This window comes from Drosophila tropicalis, unplaced genomic scaffold, assembly GCF_018151085.1.
Source record: "Drosophila tropicalis isolate 14030-0801.00 unplaced genomic scaffold, ASM1815108v1 contig_158, whole genome shotgun sequence".
In the NCBI taxonomy this organism is placed as follows: domain Eukaryota; kingdom Metazoa; phylum Arthropoda; class Insecta; order Diptera; family Drosophilidae; genus Drosophila; species Drosophila tropicalis.
This window is the reverse complement of record NW_027172602.1, coordinates 674460-700452: the sequence shown is the minus strand read 5'-3', so window position 1 is coordinate 700452 and position 25993 is coordinate 674460. Positions and strand designations below refer to the sequence as shown.

The 25993-nt window shown below is 37.6% G+C and overlaps 1 protein-coding gene across 1 annotated transcript; it reads right to left on the bottom strand.

The window, feature by feature from the left end:
• Positions 1-5197: 5197 nt before the first annotated feature.
• On the bottom strand, positions 5198-24882 carry lz (lozenge). Its single transcript, XM_068303410.1, has 6 exons — positions 24711-24882; positions 23017-23837; positions 20566-20805; positions 14183-14296; positions 12238-12525; positions 5198-6365 (listed from the first exon to the last, which is right to left on the bottom strand). Exons 2-6 carry the CDS (start codon positions 23669-23671, stop codon positions 5377-5379), a joined length of 2286 nt encoding a protein of 761 aa, XP_068159511.1. The 5' UTR covers positions 23672-23837; positions 24711-24882; the 3' UTR covers positions 5198-5376.
• Between the last annotated feature and the right edge of the window lie 1111 nt (positions 24883-25993).

Sequence of the window (25993 nt, the reverse complement as noted above, 5' to 3'; positions counted from 1 at the left end):
TACGTCTCTGTCTGCCTCTTGCTCACTCTGCGCTGTGCATTTGATGCGTGTCTGACACATGCCAACACATTAGTCGCATCCAGCCACGCCCCCCGTCCACCTGATTGTCTGCTGGAGTCCACCAAAAAAGTTGCCATACTTTTATTTATGTTTTCTTTCTTTTGCTTTTCCTAATTTTAGTATTTTGTGCGTGGCAAACGGATAAAATTAGGCAACCAAAATTTACATATCAAATTGTTGTAGGCTCTCTTTTGAGGTCCTTGGACCAGGTGTTTCACAGGTCGTACTTAATTTTTTTTGTCGACTGTGATTTACTAGTGGCTATAGGAAGATAAAAAATAAAACATTTTGACAGCCTAATGAGTGCCAAAACTGAGCCACACTTTGCATTTGCATTGAGTGATAGACACTCAGATAGAGATTTTGACTTAATATACATACTAAATGGTATTAGTCATATGCATTGGTCTTTCATTTAGTAACGTCAATGGAAAGCGTCATTATCAATCAAACTGCTTACCCAAGTCAAGTGTTGGATTTTAGAAAGAGTTTAACTAACAAGAGACTAATACATAACTCCTCTAGCAATGCCCAATTGAAGATGTAAACCTTTAAACGGTGCGCGTCATATTTGTGTGAACGTATTATTATCCTATACTCCATAGTCACATTTATCCTAGAACCTTTCGCCTAATTCAAGCAGATTTTGTGAAATAAAATGTTTCTAGAGATAACTCACAACCATATTGATAAGTTTTCTTTATCTTTCAATCAGATTTAGAATATGATGCACACTGTTTGCTATATTTGAGTATTAGTTTAAAGAAAGAGCGAGAGAGAGCAAAAATATAAAGAGCATTTAAGATTTTAGAGAAATGCTGAATAGATTTCTAGTACATATCTTATAAATGTATGTAGTTAATCTTGATCTCATCTATATGTGTGTAGTTAATTCTGAAAATACTCTTTATTTGTGAATTTCCCCTGTTTATTTCAAGCTTAGCTGAAATAATTATATATCAGATTCATTAACTAATAAATGTTATTAACTATATAAGAGAAATTGTGATGCAATCAATTCCGTTTATTTAGGTTGATTGGGATTAGAATAGATTTTACACTGGCTCAAAAACTTAAAGTTATACATGGTCAAGTAATTTGGAATATTTTTGAAAAATACACGTTTCAAAATACTTGAAATTTTACTGTTATGATGAAACGTTATCAATTCAGTGGCTTGGCTTGGGCGTAGGGCTCTTTCTTTGATCGAAAATAAAGTATACGCACAGTGGGACAGCTAAACTTATAATAATTAGCATATGGTTCAGATTGTTCTCTTGGAATATAATAATGTAATCGTATTTCACCAAAAGACATCTAATTTCAAGTAAATTATAATTTTTCAGCCTATTGGAGGAATAATTAAGGTTAAACAACTTTCGATATTTGAGTTGTTTAAGAATAATTATTGATTATAATCAATTGGCAACTAGAAAAGGCAGAGTTTGGTGAATTTAGACCTTCCCAGGACTAAATCCGCCACAGTCCAAACATTGGGTACTATATGGACATTAGATTTCGGATTGGACTCTTGTTGGAGAAGTCTCACACAGAGTGTGGAGTCCTTTCCTTTTTGCATCCACTGTTTCCATCTTGATTTGTTTTAACACCTTTCTGACATTGATTTGCATTTTGAGTTTCAGCGCGTGCCGTTCGCATCCTCCGTTCCTCTGGTGCTCTATCTCTGTTGCTCTCGGTCGCACCACCTTCTTGGGATTCTCTTTGGCGTGTTGACTTTGTCAGCACATGAGCTCTCTTGCGGCATGCTCTTACTCTGCTGAAACGTTCTCTTTATTATGGGTGGTAACATTATCTATTCGTTCGCATCGTTATTTCTCGTTGAGTTTCGTTTCTTGTTTGCCATTCGTAGCTATGTTTTTTTCTCATTTCTCTTTTTTGTTTTTGCTTTAAAGGTACAAAGTGTGTGTTTGTATGCATGTGTAAATACTCATAGTACCTTCTCTTGTATTTGGCCCGGACATATTTGTGGGTGGCGCTTAACTAGTTTCATTTCTCTCCCGTTTGCTAGCCTCAATTTAACAGTTTCTTTTTTTTTTTTGGTTTTGTGTGTGGACACGCACATTATTTGAAACAAGTCAAAGACCCAGTTAAACTACAAATTACAGTTACAGTTAAGTTTCCTTCTCAATTAACTCCTTTTATGGGAGTGAGAGAGAGAGAGATACATTCGTTGATTCGTTCATCCATTCTGTTGGTCTCATTTGTTTGTAATTTTTGAAAGTTTTCAGAAATGTCCCAAGAAATGTAACCCATGGAAATGGTTTATAATGAAAATTAAGATCTAACATGTAATTCTCAACTAGTTTTGGCATTGAAAACACGTTTTGACCATGGCTAATCTGAAATCTGTCAATGATAACTCCGAGTGCTTGTTGAAATAGATAAATGAATTACTAAGATAAGATAATTACTGTAGCCAACTAAGCTTAACCCTCTAACAAGTGCCGGATTAGCCATATGGCAAATGTTAGTCAATTTTACCAATTGTCATTCGTGTTCTAAATTGGAAAAGTGATTTGGCATAGTTTTGGGTATTCAAATCAATTTTAGTCTAAAATTTCTTTATATCTCAAAGTCATTTTCCTTTTCTAAGGACACTCACCTCTTGTTCTGGCTAAAACTGTCAGGACTCAGGAGGTCAGGCAATTTAAGACATATTTCTGCTGGCTTTACTAATGGCAAAGAAATGATTTAAATTTTGAGTTTTTTTTTTTTTAGTTAAGCTGAATCATGAAAACGAAAAATCATCCGAATTACAAATTTGGAAAAAAATTCAGAGCGCTGTGATATCACCACCATGTGTCATATGGCGTAGAACATAACTTCTTAAGAATAGATAAAAATGGAATGCCAAATTATAAACTCAGCAAGAATCTAGTAAGAAAAATTTGAAGAGAAAACGTGAAGGAGCTTACTATAAGTGGATTTCATCAATGTGGATGTCTGGCAATTATTCCTTTGGGGGATTCTAGTCTACATATTGCCAAATTACTTACACACTTATGAGCACACGTTCCAGAATACCTGTACAGTTGCTTTTCGAAACGCAATAAGGCAAACTTGTTTCATTCATGAATGGCTCGCTACTCTGGCCTGCTCTGGCTGCTCCTGCTCCTGCTTCTCCTGGTCCTTTACAAGCTTATCGTATTGCATTGCAACCAGGTTCAAGTCCAAATCGCTGACAGGACCACCCAGAGTACTTCAACGGTAGCTGAATGCACGAGCACCAAGCATGTGTGCAATATGTTTTGAATTGATCAGAGTTTCATTGGGTACATTGATGAACTGATGATCGATTTAACTAAAAGTCAGTATATAACTGATAAATCCAAAATATACTCAATATAGATACATTGAATGCAATTGTTATGATGGGAATGTGAATCCTTTGGTTTAACTAGTTCATCAAGCGTAACAGCCGAGAGTTAATTAGCCTGTGGGCTAGGTCAGTTAGTTATAATGGTAATCCAAGGCGTTCATCATAAACTGATGACAAAGCTGTTTGGGGAGCAGTAATGATGCCGTTACCTTACCGCAAGATGATACACACACACTCATAGAGGTAATCCAAGTGTGTATCATTTGTATGTGGAGAGTGAGGGATTGAGTCGGGAGATTTGCAGTGGGAGGATCACGCTCTTTTACCCTCTTAGAGCTCTGGGCTTTGAAATCGAGTGACTGAAGTGTGTCGGGGCTTCTTCTTGTCGTATGGTCTAGGTTTTGATCTTTGGCATCTTTAACGCTTGCCTGGATCTTACAAAAGGTGGGCGCTTCGATTGTCTAGGGTTTCCATTTCGCAAATTGTTTTTTTGCTGCTTTTTTCTGTTTTTTTTTTATGCCGACAATGGAAATGTCTTTTGCAATTTAACACTTGACTGCCCTGTCTTGATTTACATTGCGAGTACAACAACAACAACAGCAACAACAACAAAAATGGCGGCACCTACTTACTACAGCGCTAGCTGAGCCTATCTCACATACAGATAGAAAGATGGTTAAGCGTGGTGTGGTGAGCTGTGGTGAGGTGAGGTGAGGATTGCATTGCGTTGCATCGGCTTAGGCTTGGTGTTAGCGGATAGAACCCCCCTCTCTCTCTTCCCATCCCCAGCTGCTCCCTCTTTTTCACATACATACCTTTAACTACTGAATGTTCAATTTATTTATGCCATGACAACAAACCGCAAAAAGCTTGCACGATCCATAAAGGCAGAAGAGAGTTGCCAGACCAGGGAGAGTGACAGACAGAGAGAGAGAATCATCCGAAATGCAGACAATGACAGAGATAGATGGTAACAGATACAGACAGACTGACAGCGAGAGACCGAGAGACCGAGAGAGAGAGAGAGATAGACACTCTCCTGTGCACACTTTGTGGTTGCTTTTGTAATATCATAATTTATTTACACGCGCATTTTTAAGGCTTCACATTCAAAATTCATGATTTTTCCTAGTTTCAATTTTTTTTTTCTTCTTTTTTTTTGTTTTTTATTTTGTCTGCTCATTTTCCATCTTCTAATCTAAAATATGCGCATAATTAACAGTTATTTCTGCATTTCGTTTGTGGTTACGCAAAAAAAAAAATCCACAACATATTATTATCATAATTTTAATTGAGTTTTGTGCAATTTCCTCTCGAATTGTGCATGTTTAGTCAGGATTATGCGAAAGGCAGATCGATAAATTGTTCAAGTCGATAGTCAATTTAGGGATCGATAATTATCAAACTTACCATCATTGTTGAACAAGTTAGATGCATTTAATGAATATTTTTAAATAAATACGATAACTTTATTTATAGTCTTTTGCATTGTTTCTTTAACGCGTCCATTAACAAATGAAATTCCAAAAAAAAAAAAAAAAAAAAACTCATTCTTCTTCTTGTGCGGCATTACGAATATGTCTCGAGTATCTTTCATTCTCTCTATATACTTAGGGCTAGCAAAAAAATCATACATATAGATATAGTTAATATACCGTTACATACATACATTACATACATAAATACATATACATATATATATATAAATATATATATTTAGAGATGATATTTCTAGCTCATTATATACAATTCCTAGTTAATATAAAATAATAACAAACAGAAAAAAAATAAACAGAATTAAAAAAAAAATAGATATATATATATATAGGTAAGAAAGATGGAGGCGCAGGAGCAGAGAATAAAACAAAAACAAAAAAAAAACTTGGGAAATAATTTACTGTTCAGTTCAGTTCTATGTGGAGATAGGCTCGCCTTCCTGGCGGAGCAAGAGGCGTCGGCACCGTCATGAGATTATGTCAATAGGGTCGCCACACCTGAGTTAGATCCTCCTCCTGCCGCGTGGATACCTCGCCGCCCACCTCCTGTTGCTGCTGCTGTTGCACCTCCTGCGCTGCCAGATGATAGCTTTGATTGGCCACCGCCTCATTGGACACCGCCACCTGTTGGTCTTGGTCACTGCTAGACACTGTGAGGGCCCCAGCTCCACCCACTCCGCTGACACCTCCCACTGTGCCGCCGCCGAGGCCGATCTCGATGCTGGATCGATTGCCTGTCAGCGAGCTAATGGTCAATTGCTGATCGGCCGTTGTGCCCAAATACTGTTCCAGCTTCTCGCTGCTGTGCAGATGCAAATGAATTTGATTCTGATTGACTGTCGAGTACAGCTGGGGATAGAGGACAACGGGTGGCGGCGGTGGGGGCGGTGCTGCCGCTGTTGCCGCACCATACTGGCCAGTTGCCACCGCCGAGCAGCTACCATATTGGGGATAATTGTTGTAGCCATTCGACCAGGCATTGTTGTAACCGCTGCCGGCTCCAGCCCCATAGCCTGTTACATTTAGGGTCTCAAGTTCGGTGGTGGTTTTGCCTGGATTTCCAGATGCGCTGCCATAGCCGCCGGCTGTCTGGTACGGATCGGCGGCAAAGCCATGACCATGCATATCCTGGAGCACGGTCGGCAAATGGGACGTATCATAGCTGGCATCGTAGCCACCCATGGTGCTGCCGTAATGATTCATGGTCATGCCCATGCTCATGCCCATGCCCATGCCCATGCCGCTGGCCTGACCGCCCATGGCCACGGGCGTCGCTGCCGGCGGTTGTGGAGGCGGTGGCAGGGACATCTGGTGATGGTGTTGCAGGTGATGGGCCGCCGCTGCATGCGAGTGCGAATGCGGATGCGTATGATGTGTGGCATGATGATGGGGATAGGGCACTCCTACGCCCACCGTGTAGGCCACATTGGAGGAGCTTGCCGATCCCGTCCATTCGCCGCTTTCGGTTTCTACAAGAAATAATTAGAAAACGAAAAGAAATTAACGGGAATCAAATTAATGCCTGTTGGAAGCCAATTAACCCGCAATCCCTCCTCCCCTTCTATCAAGTCTTATCAAACTCCTTCCTGCACATTTGTCAACCTGTCAGTAACATTCCCAGCGACGTCACGAAGGGAGGAGGCATTAGCCGGGATGAATGTATAATTGAAAAATCATTTCATATGCAACATATGTAAAACTAGGTGTAGGTGAGTGTGAGCCAGAGTGTTGGTGTTCTAACCACCCACCCTCCTCCTCCCACAAAAAAAAGGGGTAAATGCCAGTCTTCTTTTGTGAGTTTTGACTCATTTACTCTGCATGCCAATGGGTTAACAAAAATTGTTCAACAAATTGAGCCAACAAATAAAAAACAAAAAAGAAATTAGAAAACAAAAACAAAATTCGTTTCATGCCAAATTCCTCCAAGGCAACACAGCAGGATATCTTTACTCGCATATTTTTGATTAATTATGCAACAGGACGACGACGACGACGATAGCAAGGACGACGATAAGAACAAAGTCGCTGACAAGATGCCAAAAAAGGCAGCGCCCAAGAATGTCGCTCTAATTAATCAAATTTATTAGAAATTCAACTAAAGCAAAATATGAAATGAAAATTCACTCAAATATATTCATTAGATGTATGAAAATCTTAAAACTTTTCTCAAATAGTTTCTATTGATGGCAAATCAATTGGATCTTAAGTTTTGGGCTGAAACTACAGAAAGCTTTTAATCATACATATAGATCAATCTAAAGATTAAGATTTGCTAAAGTTTAAAGGGTTTCAAACTATGCCCACTTGGCCAGTGTGAGAGGGGCAACTGCCAAGAGACCCGCCCCTTTGGTGGTCCCTAAAAAGTTAATCCAACTTTTATATAAAGAAAACAAAAGACGATTTAGATCGCTGAACTCAAAAACTTTCAACATTCCGAACTCTAAAAAAAAACCTTTAATTAGTTTTGAATCTATTGAAGATGGATATAATCGGAAATGTAGAATAGAGAAAGCTGAAAAGTAAAAGGTTACTGATCATCCCATAGAAAGAGATAGAAGTCACCCAGGATCTTACTGGATTGGATTTGCAATCCTTACTACCTTGTATGGGATAGCGATTTTCTTGGATCGTTTTTTTACACATCGCCGCCTTTGGCCAGTTAATGAAAGGTAAGCTAAATTGCAAGTTGCATGCAACTTTTCACCCGCCACTTATCACATTTTAATGTTTCAATTAAGGGGGCAAATTGCATTGCAACAAAGGCAACGGTAGCCGCAGCTACCAAACCAAATTGCAATGAAGCGAAACGGCCCAGGATGGCCAAATGGCCAAGCGGCCGAATGGGTGGCGAAGAGGAGGCCAGGGGTTGTGTAAGGCCAGAGCCGTGGGGTCAGTACAGAATCGCTGCTGGTCGCTGTGAGAAAAGATATGTAATTTTCTTGCTGCTGGCACGTGGAAATTGCTGTGTAGTAAAATGGTAAAAGGAAACAAAGGGTAAAGTTATCCGGCAGAAGACGTTAATGGGGCGAGTAGTGGTTAGAAGACCTCTGAGACCAAGGCGGTCATTTAGCCAATCATATTTGACTTTAATTGCCAGCGGCCACATTGCGTATACGCAATGTCAACCGCCTTAGACCATGTCACAAGATAATTGCCATTAATTACCAAGGACTAAACGAGAAGGATAGGGAATTCTCAAGCCACAACTGATTGTTCGATCCTGAATAGAGAGCTAAACTGAAGACAAGGAAACAGTTACGATAGTTACATTTCTTAACCTTGTAGGGCAGTGTTTAAGCTTTGAAAAGTTCTTCTCTTTCACAGCCTTTTGGCAAACTCTTTGGAAAAAAAAACGTTTATAGCAAAATTCCAATGGCTTTTGTTTGAATTTTCTGCATCTGGCCCTCTAGACCGGATATCTTCGATTTTCGCTGGCCAAGCCAGGCTATATATTCCATATCCGTTGGACTCGGTGCAATCAAGCGCAAGGGCAAGAAGGTCTACCTCATGAGACCGAGAGTGTGTGTGTGTGTGTGTGTGTGAACGAGATGGAGAGAATCATGTAAAGACAAACCACAGAGAGAGTCAAAAGTGGGTCTCCCTTTACCCTTCCTCCTTTACCCTTTCTTTTCTCCACTCAGTCTACCCCGTTTTATGCCAGATTCTCACAGCTTTCATTGTCGCCATCTTTTGGGAAGCCTCATTAGAAGCAACGAAAGAAGGGCAAATGCAGAAGAAGGAGAAGGAGAAGAAGAAGAATGTATGTAGCAAAAAAAACCAAAAAAAAGCCAACAAGAACAAGTCCCAAAGTAATTTTAATTAAGGTGCCTCTCTTTGTTGAACATTTTGTTGTTGTTGTTGTTGCTTGACTTTTTGGGCTGGCAAAATGGCGGCAGCTACAACAACAACACATCATCATATTGCTGTAAGCACGAAACGGAAGTGAGTTTGCGGTTTTGTTAATTTTTTTTTTTCCTGCCTCTTTGTGTACTTTTTTTTTTTTTGTTTTTTTTGGTGGCAAGCAAGTTGGCCATAGTTGCCGTTTTATGGGCCAAAAAGATTTCATTTCAAAATGTGTGACATTGTTGTCTCTCTCTATCCCCCACACACACACACACACACACATACACTTCTCGCACATCTCATATGTGCATCTTACATCTTGCATCTTGAGTGTTCTTGCGGCTGCAACAGCTGCGCAACCGCATTTGGATTGATTTGTGGCTGAGAATGCAACAGAAAACAGAAAAAAGCACACACACACACTGACAAACACACATTGCATGTCTATAGGCTACATACTTAGTATGGCCCCCAACGTCTCATCTATCCTTAAGTCAGGTCAATTTACATATTGCACAACAGCAAAAACAAAAGCAGAAAATACACCAACTTAACTTTGTTTCAAAAACTTTTAATGAATGCATACACGAAAGCCGAAAAGGTAACCAAAATATATAGGGGAAAACAGGCAACATCTCAGACAGGTGTTCCAAATGTCCAAAGGTCCAGATAATTAGAAGTAGAAATTCAATTCATTTAAATTGATCATCTCTTGGTCCAATAGAACAAGGCCAAGACCACATTGTAAGAAGGCCAAGACGACAACTAAGTGATTAGAGAACAAATTTCAAGTATTTTCAAATCATTTTTAAACAATTGGTCAGGGCCTCCCTCAATTTCGAATAAATCCGCCTTCAAGTTATCCTGTTGGCAATATTTTCATTTCATAGCATTTGATGTATTGGCTATTAACAATATATCATTAATTTGGCTTGATCTGATCTGTTTTGGAGTCCCCTATAATGCTTTGACCCTTTTTGCTTTGTCTTTAACTTGATCTCCTCTTTAAAGTCAACACGTCACAAGAAGTTCGGAGAATTTTGAAATGATTTCCATTGAAATTAACGCTAAGACGTTTGTTGCTTTTGCTTTTATTGTTTATTGTTGTTGTTGGTTTTTGTGTAAATTACCAGCTTAAGCGCCACATTTAAATATTTATACATATATATATATATATTTGTATATACTTGTCTTTCAGGCCGCTACGCATCGATATTGATTTCGATTTTTTGGGGCATTTCCGGTTTCAACACTCGCTTAAAAAGTTGAAAAACCAAAAAGCGAATAAAAAGAAGCTGAAAAAAAAATCACATTGCATTTGTTGCTATTGTTGTTTACCTGTCTCTCTCTCTCTTCTATCTTTTTGGATAATTGAAAGACAACAACGATGTGTCACTTTATTGTCAATTTTTATATACATAAATTTTTATTTTTGCATACCCTTTAGTCTGGACTTTGTGTGACAAAATGTTGTGTAACAGGTGGAACAGGTAAGCGTGATCAATTGTCTATCAAAGCCGTTAGCGAAGTGTGTCAAACAATCAGGCTATCAATCATGGCTAAGAGCCTATTCTTTGCTGCTTTCTGTCCCCAATTGACAGAAGAGTCCTGTCGAACTTTAGAGATATATTTTCGGAATTCAGACCACCATGAAATGTAGAGTATTAACCATGTCGAGAGCTTGACTTTTTGGGCCATTTTTTAGGCCAGTCTCGTTGAGTCGACGACGCGTCCGTTGCCTTAACTCATTGAGCGGGCTAAATTATTACTAGAGAAGGGGACGATTGGCTGGGAGGGGGAACCAACAATACATATGCAAAATAACATTAATAAATTAATTAGCATAAAACAGCGTGTGTATGTTCTCTCTCTCTCTCTCTCTCTGTGTCTCTCTCTCTCTCTCTCTCTCTTTCGCTTCTTTGCTCGTCTCACAATCAGTCTTTGTTTTTTTTAGTCTCTGTATCAGATTTGTCTAGTTTCAAACTGGCCACTGAGTCATGGGCAATATCGATCGTGAGTCAACTGATCCACCACAATCGTTCCGTTTGGGTCTCCCCCTCCCTTAGCGCAAATATTTGATATAAAATACCGATACCGGTAATTACGGTTAACCGTATAATGGCTTTTGCCAAAAATTTTCCATTCACATTTTACATGATATCGGTTCAGTTCAGTTCAGAAATGAATAGTTAATTAAAACTGGCTCACATCGCCTTGCAATGCTGCGAAGCGAGGGACAAGCCTCTAAACATGCTAAATTTAGCATATATATACATACATACATATATATATATATATATATATATGTGGAATTTCGGGGAGTAGCAACGAATCTGTAGACTGCCCTGGACAATGGCCTATCTAAGCGCTATGTCATGCGGTTGCCATAAACTGAATGCTAAAAATATATTTATGCCATCCACAATGTGGTTAAAGTGTCGGTGGGGGCGTGGCATATACATAGAAAAAGGTTTTTCGGCTAACAGCATGAGGAGCCTTGGAACGTAACGAAAATAGACAATTGATAAAGCTGAAGGATATAGAAAGGATCATAAACAGGAAGCTTGATAGGATCTAAACTAAAACTTGGTTCATGGGAAACGAAAGTTATCCAATATCCTGATGACTTTGGAAATCTTTAAATATTACTTCAAACGTCGTCTAATCTTGGTCACATTCTCAGATTTCTGAATAAAAAAAGGGATACTTGGCTTGATCAGAACCTTAAATTTCCTTGATAGGCAAGTAATTTATTAATTAAGTTCTTTATAGAGTAGTTAATTAAGCTCTAAAGTTAAAAGTTAATCGCTTTTCATTCGAAAAGGAAGGACAACTGCAAAAAAGGACAACAAATTTAACAGGTTTAAGAGAAAAACCAAAAACATTTCCATGCTGAAATGGAAAAAGGACTTTGTTGATAAATTTCACTTTTAGCAGTAGCATTTAAAATACTTCAACGACTTCCCGGTGACAACGGGCCAAGTTTTGGTTATATCTGAATCTCTGTGTCTAATTTGGCAGACTTTGCCAAGACATTTAACGAATATCGATCATTGATGAACTATTTTTGAAAGAAAATAAATCAATTAGCAGGGGAATGCTAAATACAAAAAAAATTCAAATAATAAATTATACCAAAAATAAATCGTCATTGAGAGAAAGGGGAGAGAAGGTGTAGTGGAATGGGCATGGTGGAGGGGTGAAGTTCATTAACTTAATTAAAACGTTTAGGCAGCCTGGTGCCAGTCAAACACACACACACACACACACATACGGCCCAGACGGCACGCGGACAGATGCCCTCAACATTGATATAAAGCTTTCATCACTAATCATCTGAAGATTGATTAAGATCTATGCAAATGCAGAGATCAAATCCATATAGGGGGAGGAAGGACCACAATTCCATGAACCTTTCTCTTAATGGACAACTTCAATCAATGTGAAATTTGAGTTTATGATACTTTTTGTTGTTGTTGTTTTTTTTTGGAAACTTACCTTGAATATGCGGTGCATTTGGCTTATAGCCGGGGCAATCGGAATTTATTGTACTATTCGACGATGAGTAATTGCTACTTAATTGCTGCACAAGGCTGGTGGTGCTCGTGCTCCCGCTTGTGGTTGAGACAGCGGCAGCGGCCACTACAGAAGCTGCCGCCACAGATGCCACAGCTGTTGTGGCCGCTGCCACTTTGGCCGAGCGTCGGAGTGAATCCAGTTCGTGTAAGGTTTTTGGAAAGCCCAATGGGCCCAGGCCGATGCGATAATGTGGACCGCCGGTGGGACCTAAAGGAGAGCAATTCAAGAAAACAGGAAACAAAAAACACACACAAAATGAATTAATCAAATGCATTCAACATTGCATTAAACATGGTATTAAACATTGCATTGCCTATTACAACTTTGTAGTTTTGCATTCATTGACTTACATAGAAGGTTCATGTGTGTGTGTGTATAAGTGTGTAGGTGTGTGTTAAGTGCAAAAACTAATCCTTTCCTTTTTCTTTTTTGATATTCCTAATTAAAGCTTAGTTTTGTCTTGAAATACTCCAAGGGAAGCTCATTTATCAAAAAAGGATATTACTGATTAAGAATATCTGTAAACTATATAGTTTTATCCCAAAATATGGATCGGTTATGGCTGAATGCTTGGATAATCCTAATTCTGTCACATAATCGAACTTCTACAGTGACTGTATTCGTCCAAGGACATTGTTAGCCATAGATAAGTGAATAAAATCGAATGGCTAACAAAGTGTGATTCAGTTGGGGACTTTGTCTCTTAATTTTCCCCATCTATATCATATGAAGAGCGAGATGACCAATAATATGTGAATTTAAAGGATAATCATTTTCCATTCCCAATAGTGACTTTGATATCAAGGCCTCTCTATGGAACTTTCTCTCTTAACAGTTTCTGAATGACATAATTTTCTTTCTCCACCTCTCTACCTCCTTCGAAGAGTCTATAATTAACACAAATTCAAGGTAAGACTGCGAAGGTAACTACAAACTCGTATATACCTACATATGTATGTAGGTAAATGTAGCCAGATGAAGACATATAAATGCATTAACAAAATGAATAAAGAACAACCGTCTTTATACACACATACATACTAACAAATACATATACATACATATATGCATATATAATAAAATTCATACATATGTATGTATGTATGTGTGTATATGCATTACACGAAACACCAATAACAACGAAAACCTTTGAAAACCGCAAAATTTTCAGAAACCCATAAGAAGCTGACGCTTTTGATGCCACACTCGTTCCTACACACACACACATAAGTGAGTGTGTGTGTGTACATGGCTAGAGGTGGCAGTTGCAAGTTCCGTTTCAATTCCAATTGCAATACAATGCAAAACGAAACGAGATGAAATGAAATGAAACCGGCTACTTTAGGTAACAAAATGGCCGACATCGTGCATCGTGCATCGTGGAGGTGTCATATGATCCTTTTGTTGTTGTTTTGTTGCTGTTGTGCCTTCTTCAATATTTTGACTTGAACTTCAACCTTCTGTTGTTGTTGCATGTTTGTTGCTATTTGCTCGGATGAGTGGAATGAATAGGCTGGAGGGGATTAGTGGCAATGATTGTTATGGACAATTGCCCAGATCTTTAGAACCAGATCGGCTTAACTATTTACATTAATTAGACACTTGTTCTAATGCGGTTTAAGTAGTGGCTACGAAACACATGTTGCAACCCAAAACTCCACGGGTGGCACACCACCAGCAACAAAACCAACAACAACCACCATATCCTCATATTTCCACCTTTAACCATTTTCTTTATCTCTCATACATACATATACATATGTATCTTTTACTTTTCTTATGCATTTTCTATGGCCAAGTGCTAATTGCTAATTACATCAACTACTTTACTTTACTTCACTTGACTTCACTTTACTTCACTTACTTGTCTTGGAGCGTGGCTCTCTGGGCCCATCAACGGTGACTTTGATGGCTTTGGCATAGGTAGCCACCTGTGGAGGACTTGTGGCCACAGTAATTGTTAGCGTAAAGCTTTTCCCTGTAAAGAAAATAAATGAAATATGGCATCATTTTTAGTTTAGTTTAAAAGGAAAACAAAAACAAAAACAAAGAAGATTCAACGGTAATTCAAATGTCATTTCGATGATTTATGCGTGCCAGCAACCAACTAAACGCGGCTACCGAATCAATTTTGGCCTAAAAGAAGAAACCTAAAAGTATGTTTTGTGTATTAACAGACACGCCCACCGCACACACACACACAAACACACACATAAGCAAAAAGGGTTCTAAATATGCCACAAAATATTCGAGTTACTCACACTTTGCAATGCATTTTGTTCTTTCTTTTTGTTCTTTCGGTTCTGTCTTCTGTCTCACCCATAGTTGGTTAATCCTTTTCTCATCCTTCAATACATAAGTTAGTTGCCTTACCTATTACCTATATTCGTTTTAGCCGTTTTATATATACATAGATCCTGCCATTGCCAGTGTCCCTCCCAACCTTCAGCTCTGGGCACAGGGCACTGGGCACTGGTCACACCCCTCTCAGGCTAAAACGTCTAAAACGAAGCATCGCAGAATATTAAAAACCAACTTCACTCTAATCTTCTCCTCTCCCCTTGAGGAGGAATCAACTAGAAAGAATCAACCTACAAAAAGAAATTCTAAGGTCAAAAATGAAAAAAGAAAAACAAAGAATGAAAATTTTCTAAGTAAATCTTAATATTTACATGAATATCTAAAGAAGAAGTTTAGCTGCTATAAGGATATTTTGAGATGTCCTGACATTTTTTCACTGAGTGACCACTGAGGCCTAATTAAGGCTTAATTAAGTTAGATTTTGAAATTGAATTCTCTTTTTTTTGTCACAATGTCACATTAATCAAAAGGCAATGAAAGGCCGCCTTAGTTTTAAATCATTAATACGAATTTTTTGGATTTTTATATTAACTTTTCATAGATGTACATAAGTAGATGTATGTATGTATAGTCCTTAATTAAAATATTGTAAAAATACCCAAGAAAAACCGATGGAAATTCGAAATTTTGTAAACTTTTTGATAAGTTTAAAGAATTTTATAAAGGTTTTGAAATTAAACTCCGACATGGAAAGGGTATACATATATTCCGATGTGGATCTATATGGCAGTCTTTGTGTGCTGTTGCCTCTTTGTTGCGGTGCAATTTGTTTGAACTCTTGACATAAATTTGGTTTATCCTGCCATTAATGACTCTGCGGCCCGCACAAGTTATTGGGCCCGACTTGCGTTTGCATTTTACAACTTAAAAAAAACAACAACAACAACAAAAACTGAAGCGGGACATAAAAATGTTGCAACCTGTCTTCCGCTCGTGGCAACATTGTGGGCTTGACCATATTTATTTTGTTTACACTATTTACGACACGAACTGAACTCGTCCCCTCGGAGACGAGGGGTGTGACCAGTGCCCAGTGACCAAACCTGAGGGGTGGGAGGGACACTGGCAATGGCAGAATCTATATGTATATATGCATATTGGAATGGTAGTGTAACCTTTGATAAGTTTATCGGTCTGGCCAACATTTTCGAGTCCATGTGTTTGTCTGTTTATTTGTTTGTCTGTCCCTTTGTCCATTTGTCTGGCCATTTAATACACTCTCCTTTGCAGACAATCATTTGTACATATAATTAAACACCCACAAAAGCGACATTGTCGCATTGCTCGTACTCGAACACGAACCCAAAAAGCTACCCAACCAGTTAACCGCAAAAACCTCAGTCGCATCCACATCCACAGGCCGCAGGCCACATTGTCGCTCCTCCTGGCCCCTTGTTCATCCAACCAGCCAGCCCATCCTATCATCACATCGCCACCCTGCCAACAATGCCGCCAATCCGCCGAAAGCACTCCTACGCAAAAACATCTGATAAAGAGTAAACGAGACATGGCCAAAGAGACATAGAGAGAGAGAGAGAAACTGAGACAAACGAAGAGTCATTTAATCAATAACGAATTCCATCTATTTATCGAAAATTTAAAGAAACATCTTCAGATATATCATTCATTATTCAAAAGTAGTCACTAGTACATCGATTAGCAATACAATCCGACATATATCCATATATAGAAACTACAAATTTTATAGCAATTGGAAAAACAAGTAATATATAAAACTATTTTAAACTACATTTTGATAAGGATATAAAAGGAGAGAATAGGACAGGATACATCAGCTCGAGTAGGTAAGAATAGAGGCGATGGGATTACAAACGATAGAACAGGATGGGATAAAATAGTATAGGATGGGCTAAGACATGCAAGGATGCCATTTAGGATTGAATATCATTTTCAAAAGTGAACTCTATCAATGCCAATCAACCGTTTTTTCCCCCAACCCATAACCAGAGACTGCGTTCATTTCGCATATAATATATATATATATATGTATACCTATAGACGCATTTCCAGCCAATATTTGATTTGTCATCTGGATTTCCATTTAATTTCAGAAGAATATAAAAATATCTGTTTAACATTAACCATGATTCAGTTAATCAATGATTAAACTATATCCACATTATAAAAGCCGAGCAATGAAACATCAATTTCCGACTAATAATCAATATTTATTTCCGCTAAAAGTGTTTGATTTATATATTGTGAATATCACATATCTATATACATTTAGTTTATACTTTAAACTACTCTTAGTTAATGAAACTTTATCTTGTTAGTCATTGAATCTTCTCCAAAGATTGGCTAAGAAAATTTCAAAATGCCATTTGACCCACTTTGATCAATGATTCACTTGAAAGGAATAACAGTTTCTCGGTTTAATCACTGGCCATCATCCTATTTGAGACTCCATCTTCTACTCTATTTATTCGTCTCTCACTCCCACCCAGTGAAGAGACGAAATCGAAAGAAATCCAGAAGAAAAGAAATGAAAAGAAATCATTAAACTTTAAATTGAGTTGCCTCAAAGAGCGAAAAGAAAAAATAGTTATTTGGCTTCAAATTGCCTGCCATCAGTTAGAAAGCGTTTTTTCTCCGTTTCTTGTTTGTTTTTTGTTTTATCTTTTTGTTTTTCAAATGTCTTCATTACCGAGGGAAACAAAGTCTTTGCGTTTCAAACTCAAATCTATCGAAACTATGAAGGCAAATTAATCACGAGGCTCAAAGAAAACCAAAAACCAACAAAAAAAAAACCTGAAAATATCTGCTTCATTTTTCAAATTGAGAACTGGAGCATTTCCATTCATTCATGTCATATGTAAAAAATTGTTACAATAATAATAATAATAATAATACTAATACGAACATGTTCATCGCCCCTGCCTTTGTCTCCCACTCTCGTTCTCTGCATGTCTTTGTCCCGTCATGATAAAATATCATAACTATGAGAAGGAGCCGTCAATGTATAGTGATAATAATAATAATACTTAATAATGGAACTGAAGATGTAACGGGGGAAACTGGGAGGGAATGGTGGTTAGGAAAATGTATCTTTAAATTACTCATCGACATGAAAAAATAAAAACAACAATGAACACTTTGTTAAGCTTATGTCTATACTTTCCAATAATTAAACAGAGCAAATGTATATATATATAGTTTCGATCTATCTAACAATCGATCTATCTATCGATCTATCTATCGATCTATCTATATATCGATCTATCTATCTATCTATCGATCTATTCTATCTATTCTATCTATTCTATCTATTCTATCTATTCTATCTATTCTATCTATTCTATCTATTCTATCTATTCTATCTATTCTATCTATTCTATCTATTCTATCTATTCTATCTATTCTATCTATTCTATCTATTCTATCTATTCTATCTATTCTATCTATTCTATCTATTCTATCTATTCTATCTATTCTATCTATTCTATCTATTCTATCTATTCTATCTATTCTATCTATTCTATCTATTCTATCTATTCTAAAGGATCTGTATGTCATTTGGCTATAAACCCGATCGGATTAGTTGTTAACTATCTTGACTAAAACATATGTTTAACATGTTTAATATAAGAATTACTTCACTGCCCAAAGTTTGAAATCAAATTTCTACAGAATGATTGACTCAATGTAAGAAACATTAAAAAAATTGTTTCGCTTTTCAATTTTTATCCCTTTTTTGTTATTTTTATTTCGATAAGGAATCTGTTGAAGCTGTTCAGCAATTATGTATTTGTTGCAACATTCACAAGATTTCGGTGGAAAAAATGAAAAATGTACACCAAGAATTCCTCTGACCCCCTTATCAATACAAAGGCAAACAATAACAAACAGAAATAATATTATTATTGACAAAGAATCTGAAGAAATTTTAATGACCAAATTTTTACCACTGATACCAAAAAACACAAAACAAAAAAAAAAAAGAACTAAAGCGAATCGACTTTATCAACATTTCGAGACTAAGGAATTAGTCTTCACAATTTAAAAAAACATTTAATTACTAAGAAATTTTAAATTTCATTTGGCGCGTGCCTCTCATTTGGGCCTTTCCCTCTGCCTTACTCCTTTCGGTTTGCTAATCCTTTGTTTTGTGTGTGTGTGGGTGTATGTGTGTGTTTGTCAAAGTCAAGTCCTTTGATATGATTAGAGAGATTTATATTTTGGAATGTCTGAAAATGAGCAAAAACGAAACCAGGACAAGGTCTAAGTACTGGAAAGGAACAATGACAGGACACTCCCCTTATTTAATAATGAACCGTTTGATACCCTCGAGGGTGGAAAATTTGTGATTTTTGGAAACTGTTTTAAACATTATACGAATAAGTCATATCGTTTCGAAATTTCAATGAAATGAAAGTTTTTGAAAATATTTTTCTGTTCTTTGACAGTTTTTGTCTCTCTCTCTCTTGAAAGGATAACACATGAGATAACACTTTTGAAAATCGTTCGTTAGCATTTGTGAATTCTCCTCTAATAGGATGAAATCAAAGATCACTAATGCGATCCTAAGGATATCTGATGGTTATCATGAAGCTTGAATCCTTAATAGATATCACTGTATTCGCTTTCAATTTGTGCATTTCTTGATTCATTTTTAATTTATTTTTATTTGGTTGAACAATCGTTGATTCTGTTGGTCTATGTCCATCATGTGCTTTGTCATTTAATCAGAAAACGCTGCATGATGTCCATTCTCGCGATGGAGATTGGTGATGGTTGATTGGTCTTCTTGGTGGGTTGGCGGGGAGCTGGTGGACTGGTGTTTGGTGGTGTTTGACGTTGGCTTTGGAATTAAGGTTCGGGTGGGGGCTAAGAGAGGGCGTGACCATTAACTGACACTGACTGACTGCATCTGAAGTTGACAATTTTGGTTAGCGCTTATGCTCTTACATCATTAGCTTGTTATTTGCATGCTTGACTCATTGTTTTCGGGTATTATAATTATTCCGTTTGGCCTTTTGCCGGGCACGAGCCGTCAATTTGAGACCGAGAGAGGGAGACGGAGGTGGTTAAGATGCAGGGATGACAACAACCAGCAGGAGGAACAGGCAAAAAGAAGGCGCAAAAGAACTGGGAACAACAGTTGCAGCTAATTAGCCAACTGTTGGCAATTCTAGGCATCGCTACTTCCTCCCTCTGTCTCCTTCTCGCTCTCTCCCTCTCACTGTTTCTCTTAGCCACCTTCCTCTCTATCTCTCTCTCTCTCGCATTCTCAGTTTTGCCAAGTTCAATTTCTGCGTGGCATTCTGTTCTGTTCTGTTCTGGCCCGGCCAATTTTACATTAATTGTGGGTTCAAATCGATTATAGCCAAGCCTAAGCCTTGCGTGACGTCCAAGAATATATATATATATATGGATATGTCCATATCTATATATATATGTCTTCCTCTTTCTCTCCCTCTCTCTCTCTCTGTGTGTGTGTGTTTGAGACTGCCGCTTTTTGGGTGCTCAAGTTACGCATGTTGCAACATTGCATGTTGCCCCGAGGCCAGCGCCAACTGTAGCCTAATGTGATGACTGCTGTACAATAATCCTCACATCCCACTCAACCAAAATAAAAAAAACACACACTTTTTGCTCGAATGAGTGAGAGTAGTCGATTGAGACTGAAGATTGCTTCTCCAGCGGCTTCGTTCTGATCCCACATCTAACATATCCGACATGTCATGTCACTCAATCAAAAAGAATACTTCCTTCTCTGATGGCTTCCGCTCGGATATGCAAATTTGTTCCCACACAAATGCCAAATGCAATTCATCTCATCATCTCATCATCTTCTTTGAATTCGTCTTGAAGGAAGCCAAAAAGGATCCTAGTCTTAAGTCTCATCTAGCAAATCAAACTCACCTCGTCCACTTCGTCCCACAAAACGAAGATCATTGAACTTGGCCACACAGTTCTTCATTTGGGCCGTACAATTGCGCAATTCGGCGCAACAGTTCTCATCGTTTCCAGCTCGTATGGTCACATAGGTGCCATCGCCCACATCGGCCAGGGCGACGACTTTAAAGGCCAGCGGCAGCGTCTTATTTGAACGCCAATGGGATGGCAGGGCGGAGCACAGGAAATACGGATTGCTCGTGCGCACTGCAAAAGACACATGCAAAAAGAAAAACAAAGAAATCAGATATAAAAAACAGAAAAACAGAAATAGCCAAACAAAAAGAAGAGTTACTCTAGAGAGAGAGAGAGAGAGATATTCAAAAATATTATAGATGACAAAATTCAATTGTCCCTACAATTGATTAAGGCCCAACAAATAATCCACACATACATACATAGATCTGTATGAAATTTGCTTTTATTAAATTATTATTAATAATTAATTGTGTTTTGTCGGCCACTCAATTGGCACTGGGACTGCAAAGTATCCCGGAATCCAGCATTACGGCGGTGCATAATTAATTAGAGAGCAAATGAGACAGCAGGTGCTGGCATTTGACAGTTTGACCTACACCCATCTGTCATAAAAAACTGTCACTGTCCCATCAGAGAGTGTAAAGTCACTCGACTAAATCAATAAATTTACCAACAGACACTAGGTAAGGACACATAAATCCAGGACTCTGACCACGGCAAGGGGTGTTCTGTGTGTCCCTCTTTCTGGATCGAAGGGAGCTGGCATATTGTATATCATATGAACAAACGGTTTTAGTTTTTAGTTCAATTTCCAATCAATTGTCCTTGCCAAAAGCCACCAGATCGTATACTTAACTTGGAGTGATCAAAGATTAGGACTTACACATAGTTGTTAGTGCTTATTCAAGACCGCCCTGACTTCTCCTCCCTGGATCAGTAGATGAAATCGAATAGAGACTATTAACTATTAGTAATACACTGATCAAAATCGTTTGACTATATCATGTATGTTGTCTGTCCTTTCTAAAAATTCGACATTTTAGATGAAAATTTCAAACATTTCAAACATTTTGACAACTTAAGACAGAAACAGAGAATTAAAAGATGGAAGAGTTTATTAACTACGATCCTTTACTTTGTTTTTCTTTTAAATAGGTCCAAAAGATTGGTTTTTTTTTGGGATCGTTGAAATATATATAAGTTAACTTCCATAATATGAAGAACTCATAGAAATCAGTTATACAGTTTAGTGGCTATTTGACTTAAGCTTTTAACCGCCTACTAACATTCCTATTTAGTTGATTTGGCTACTGATCAGCCGAGGATATAACAATCATTCGTTGCAATATGATATTTTGGCACTTTGCTTCCCTTTTCTGTGTTCTTTTTTGTTTTCTTTTTTGGTTTACTTCATTGAGCACAAGTTATGAAAGGATTTGGGTTCCTTTCCAAAGTGAAAGAGAAACAGAGAATGCATTCTGTATATATGTAAACAACGATGAATATGAGAAATTTAAGTGAACAAGAAATTGAATTAAAACTGGTTCACTTAGAGTTGAGTTGAGATTTCATTAACAGCTTTCATGGGTCATTGATATGGTATAAGGAACTTTCTGGCCACGTCCAAAGACTCGTGCGTTTCTCCATGCAATGATATCAATAACAATTATTGATATCAATTTACGCATCATCAGCATCATTATCGAATGACACCAGATCAGAAGAAGCCCCTAAAGTGTGTAGATGTATGTGTGTGTGTGTGATTAGCCAAGGATATGACTTGGTTAAGAATATGTACATACAAAAAGAGAGCTGACAAGACACGCGCTAAGAAATCAACGAGAAAAAAGACAAAGCAAACTTTAAAAAGATTGTTAATATATCAAATCTAACAACAGGACGATAAGAGCTTTCCCTTAAGGAGTGTTTAGTTGGACTGTGTTAGTCCAAACTAGGTCAAGGCTTTAGAAGGAATTTCAGCCAAAACATTTCTAGAGCCCTCTATTATCGAAAATGTATATGGGAATGGATTGGGGGATTAGAATAGAAAACATATTTAATTAGTTAGTCTCAATGTACAAACAGATTATAAGTTTTCAAATAGTTCGAGTCTATTTGAATATCATCAAAGACAGTGACTAATTGTTCATTTACTCATAAGTTATTCAACTTGTGGTGCAGGACTCATCCTTAATTTACATTTAGCTACCCATTCCTTCAATTAATTCAATAGACAATCAATCAATTTATTCTCATCAATACTCATTCAGATTCCTATGTGTGTATTCATTTTCGACAATCTCTTTACTCTCATTCATTCTTTGTCTGTTTGCCATTCATTTACTTCTTTTGAATGTATTCATTTTTCACTTCTATCTTCCATTCACTTGTCCTGATCTTCTATGGATCTTCATTCGCCATTTCTCCCATTTAGCTTACCCAATTCTCCTGGATATTCCAGTTGTCGTTCTGCTACATATCTCTCCATCCACAATAGATCCTGATGCACTGCATTATTGTTATTGTTGTTGCTATTATTATTTGAATTTGAATTGGAATTGGAGTTGCCGCCGTTGCCACCGCCGCCGCCGCCACTGTGTCCACTGTTTGCTGTACCATTGCTAGCACCACCTGTTGGTGAGCTACTGCCAACACTGGCATTACTGGACACCGGGAGGACATCACACATGGCCACTGCTGTGGCAGCGGAACTTGATCCGCCACTGCCAACTGTAGCAACTTTATAGTCGCCCGTTGTCGTCCATCCGGCTGTGCCCGTTGGCGAGGTCGATGATGTGACCATACTGTGTGAATGATGATGATGATGGTGGTGATGATGATGGTGATGGCTATTGCCGACGCTGCTGCTGTGTATGCTGCGCGCCAGGCGGCCGGCAATGCTGACAGGCGCCACAGCGGCTGCTGATCCCGCAATGGAAACGGCAATGGATGTGGATGTCGATATGCCCCTATGGCCAATGGATGTTGCTTCTGTTGCTGTTCCTGTTCCAGTTGATGTTGCTGTTGTTGCTGCTGCTGCTGTTGTGTTTCTGGTTGCCGCCGCTTCGTTGGACAAATAGCAATGCAAATGCATGCGATATTGCCGACTTGTTGTATTTTCTCCTGGGCGCCAATTTGGCGGACAAATTCTTTGTTTTTTATTTATGTATATTAATCTGTTTTTCTATTTCTGCGGGTCTTTTTCACTTCACCATCCGTTTTATCAGTAGTTTGGTACTTGTTCTTTATTTGTGTCAGCACTAAAAAAAAATATTAACAAGAAATTCCCAATGAACATACTTTGCAAATTTACATTGCATACTTCAGGGGATATTCCCAGATTGTCTTTTGGGAATTGAAACCGTTAATCAGTTTGTAAACTGATAGATCAACCCGACAAAAGTTTATTCAAAAACCGCACAAATTTTGAGATGTCGAAAACCTTAAACAATTTCACAACTTGATATGAAAGAAATATTTAAAACTTAAAATTTTAAAATGTTTAATGATTCATTCACTTATTATTTTTTATAAATTTTTGTTGTAACAAAAGTGAATTGAATTTTATATATGTAAGTAGTTAGTTAGTTAATTAAATCAAAATTAAACTCTAAAAATTTAAAGAAACATTAAAAATTTCAAAAGATTTTTCAATCACTTTCGTTCACTTTTGATATTAATATTTAATATCTTTTGTAGTTAAAACAAATATTTGTAATTCTTGTGAATGAATATTAAATATTGTTTTCGTTTTAATTTTAAATAATTGCTGGCCAAGATCAATTCAATATATATTTAATTTGTTTGGTTTTGTTTTCTTTCTTCTTTTTCGATTGTTAACAAATAAATAACAATAAATCAGTTAGATGCATTTGTTTGGTTTTTTAATGTTGTTGTTATTGTTATTTATTTTTCTTTTTTGCGCCACAAAAAATAGAATAATTAAAATCATTTAACAACTTTTTGTTGTTATTTATTTTTTTATTGTTTGTTTGGTTTTTTTTAAGAAACTTTTTCATAATTTAGTTTATTTTTTATTTGTAATTGGCTTCGATTGTTTTATTATTTTTTTATAGTTTTTTTTTTTTTAATTTTAAAATTAACCCACACACACACATAAAACACCCACTTACACACACACAGAGAGGGAGACGAATGTCAAGTGACACAGTTTAAATATTTAGAAGAACAGTAAAAAAAAAAAAAAATGAAAAATATATAGATTCAGATGGATATATAGATATAGATTTATTTGTTCATATATATGTATATATGTATGTATATGTGTTTATGTGGTAGTTGAACCGATCCGTTCGCGTGTCTTACTAAATCGGTACTGAACAACGGTAATGATAGAACAACGACAAAATAAACAAAATACTTTAACACAAACGAAATGGCTCTATTCAGCGCTCTCCCTCGCTCTCGTTGCTAACTCACACACTCGCTCGCTCTCATTCGCCTGCGCTCGCTTTCTCTTTATTCAGCGCCTTACCCAAAGGCATTGAGCCAGGACCAACGCCGATTGGCTGCCACATTGAGGGCGCACTGTGCTCCCATTGGCTGGCCACTCTTTAGATTTCGAGAGATTAAAACAATCTTTTGTACATACATATTTGTACATTTATATATATATTTTTTTTGTTTTCATTTCATTTTCGTGTTCGGCTTTAATTCGTTCGCAAATGAAAAGTCACTTTAATGGAATCAAACTCACGTCTAAAGGTGAAAAACTGAAACTGCTATTGGCAATAGCTCGGAACAAAAGTGAAAATTGTCAATAAATAGAGCAAACATTAGATTACGGGTGAGGTTAGGGTTGAGATGGGCCCAGATGAGGCTGGGTCGGTCTCTCGTACTTCGGGCGCAACAAAAACTTCTCTAAGTCCGCCTCTAAACTAATATTTTAAATATTCCCACAGAAATATCCAAATATCCAAATCACAAAATTAAATTTCTTCTTCTTTGGGGAGGGAAACCTGGAAATTTATGGGGAAAATTGTCCTCATCAGTGGCGTAGCCAGAAAATTTTGGGGGGGTTAACATGTTTTAGGATCAAAGATATTGAATTGCCTGAATCAATTTTATAAGAAATGAACCAATTTTCGGGGGGGGTTTATCCCCAAAACCCCCCCGTTACTACGCCACTGGTCCTCATTCCACCCCCGAGTATCCGCCACTGTTTCTATAGGGCAAGAGTTGTTATTCTATTGCATACATTTTGGCGCCATGGCATATTAAAGGCTATGCCACACACGGTTAAAGAAACATATGATCAGAAGAGAGAAAATCAGGGCCCGGGGGTAACCATGTTCGGGCCCCTACTTCACTTCAAATAAACCCGCTATTTTCGACTGTGATGTATCGCGCAGTTCTGAAAACTGCGGGCCCCAATTTGTATTTTGAGATTTTGTTT

Excerpts from the sequence above, each read along its gene's own strand:
- lz (XM_068303410.1), bottom strand. The coding sequence starts at position 23,671 with ATGCATTTGCATTGCTATTTGTCCAACGAAGCGGCGGCAACCAGAAAC. Across the intron at positions 14,297-20,565 it reads TGTGGGACGAAGTGGACGAG|GGAAAAGCTTTACGCTAACA; the intron begins GTGAGTTTGATT and ends TTTTCTTTACAG. Across the intron at positions 12,526-14,182 it reads AGAGCCACGCTCCAAGACAA|GTCCCACCGGCGGTCCACAT; the intron begins GTAAGTGAAGTA and ends GCTCTCCTTTAG.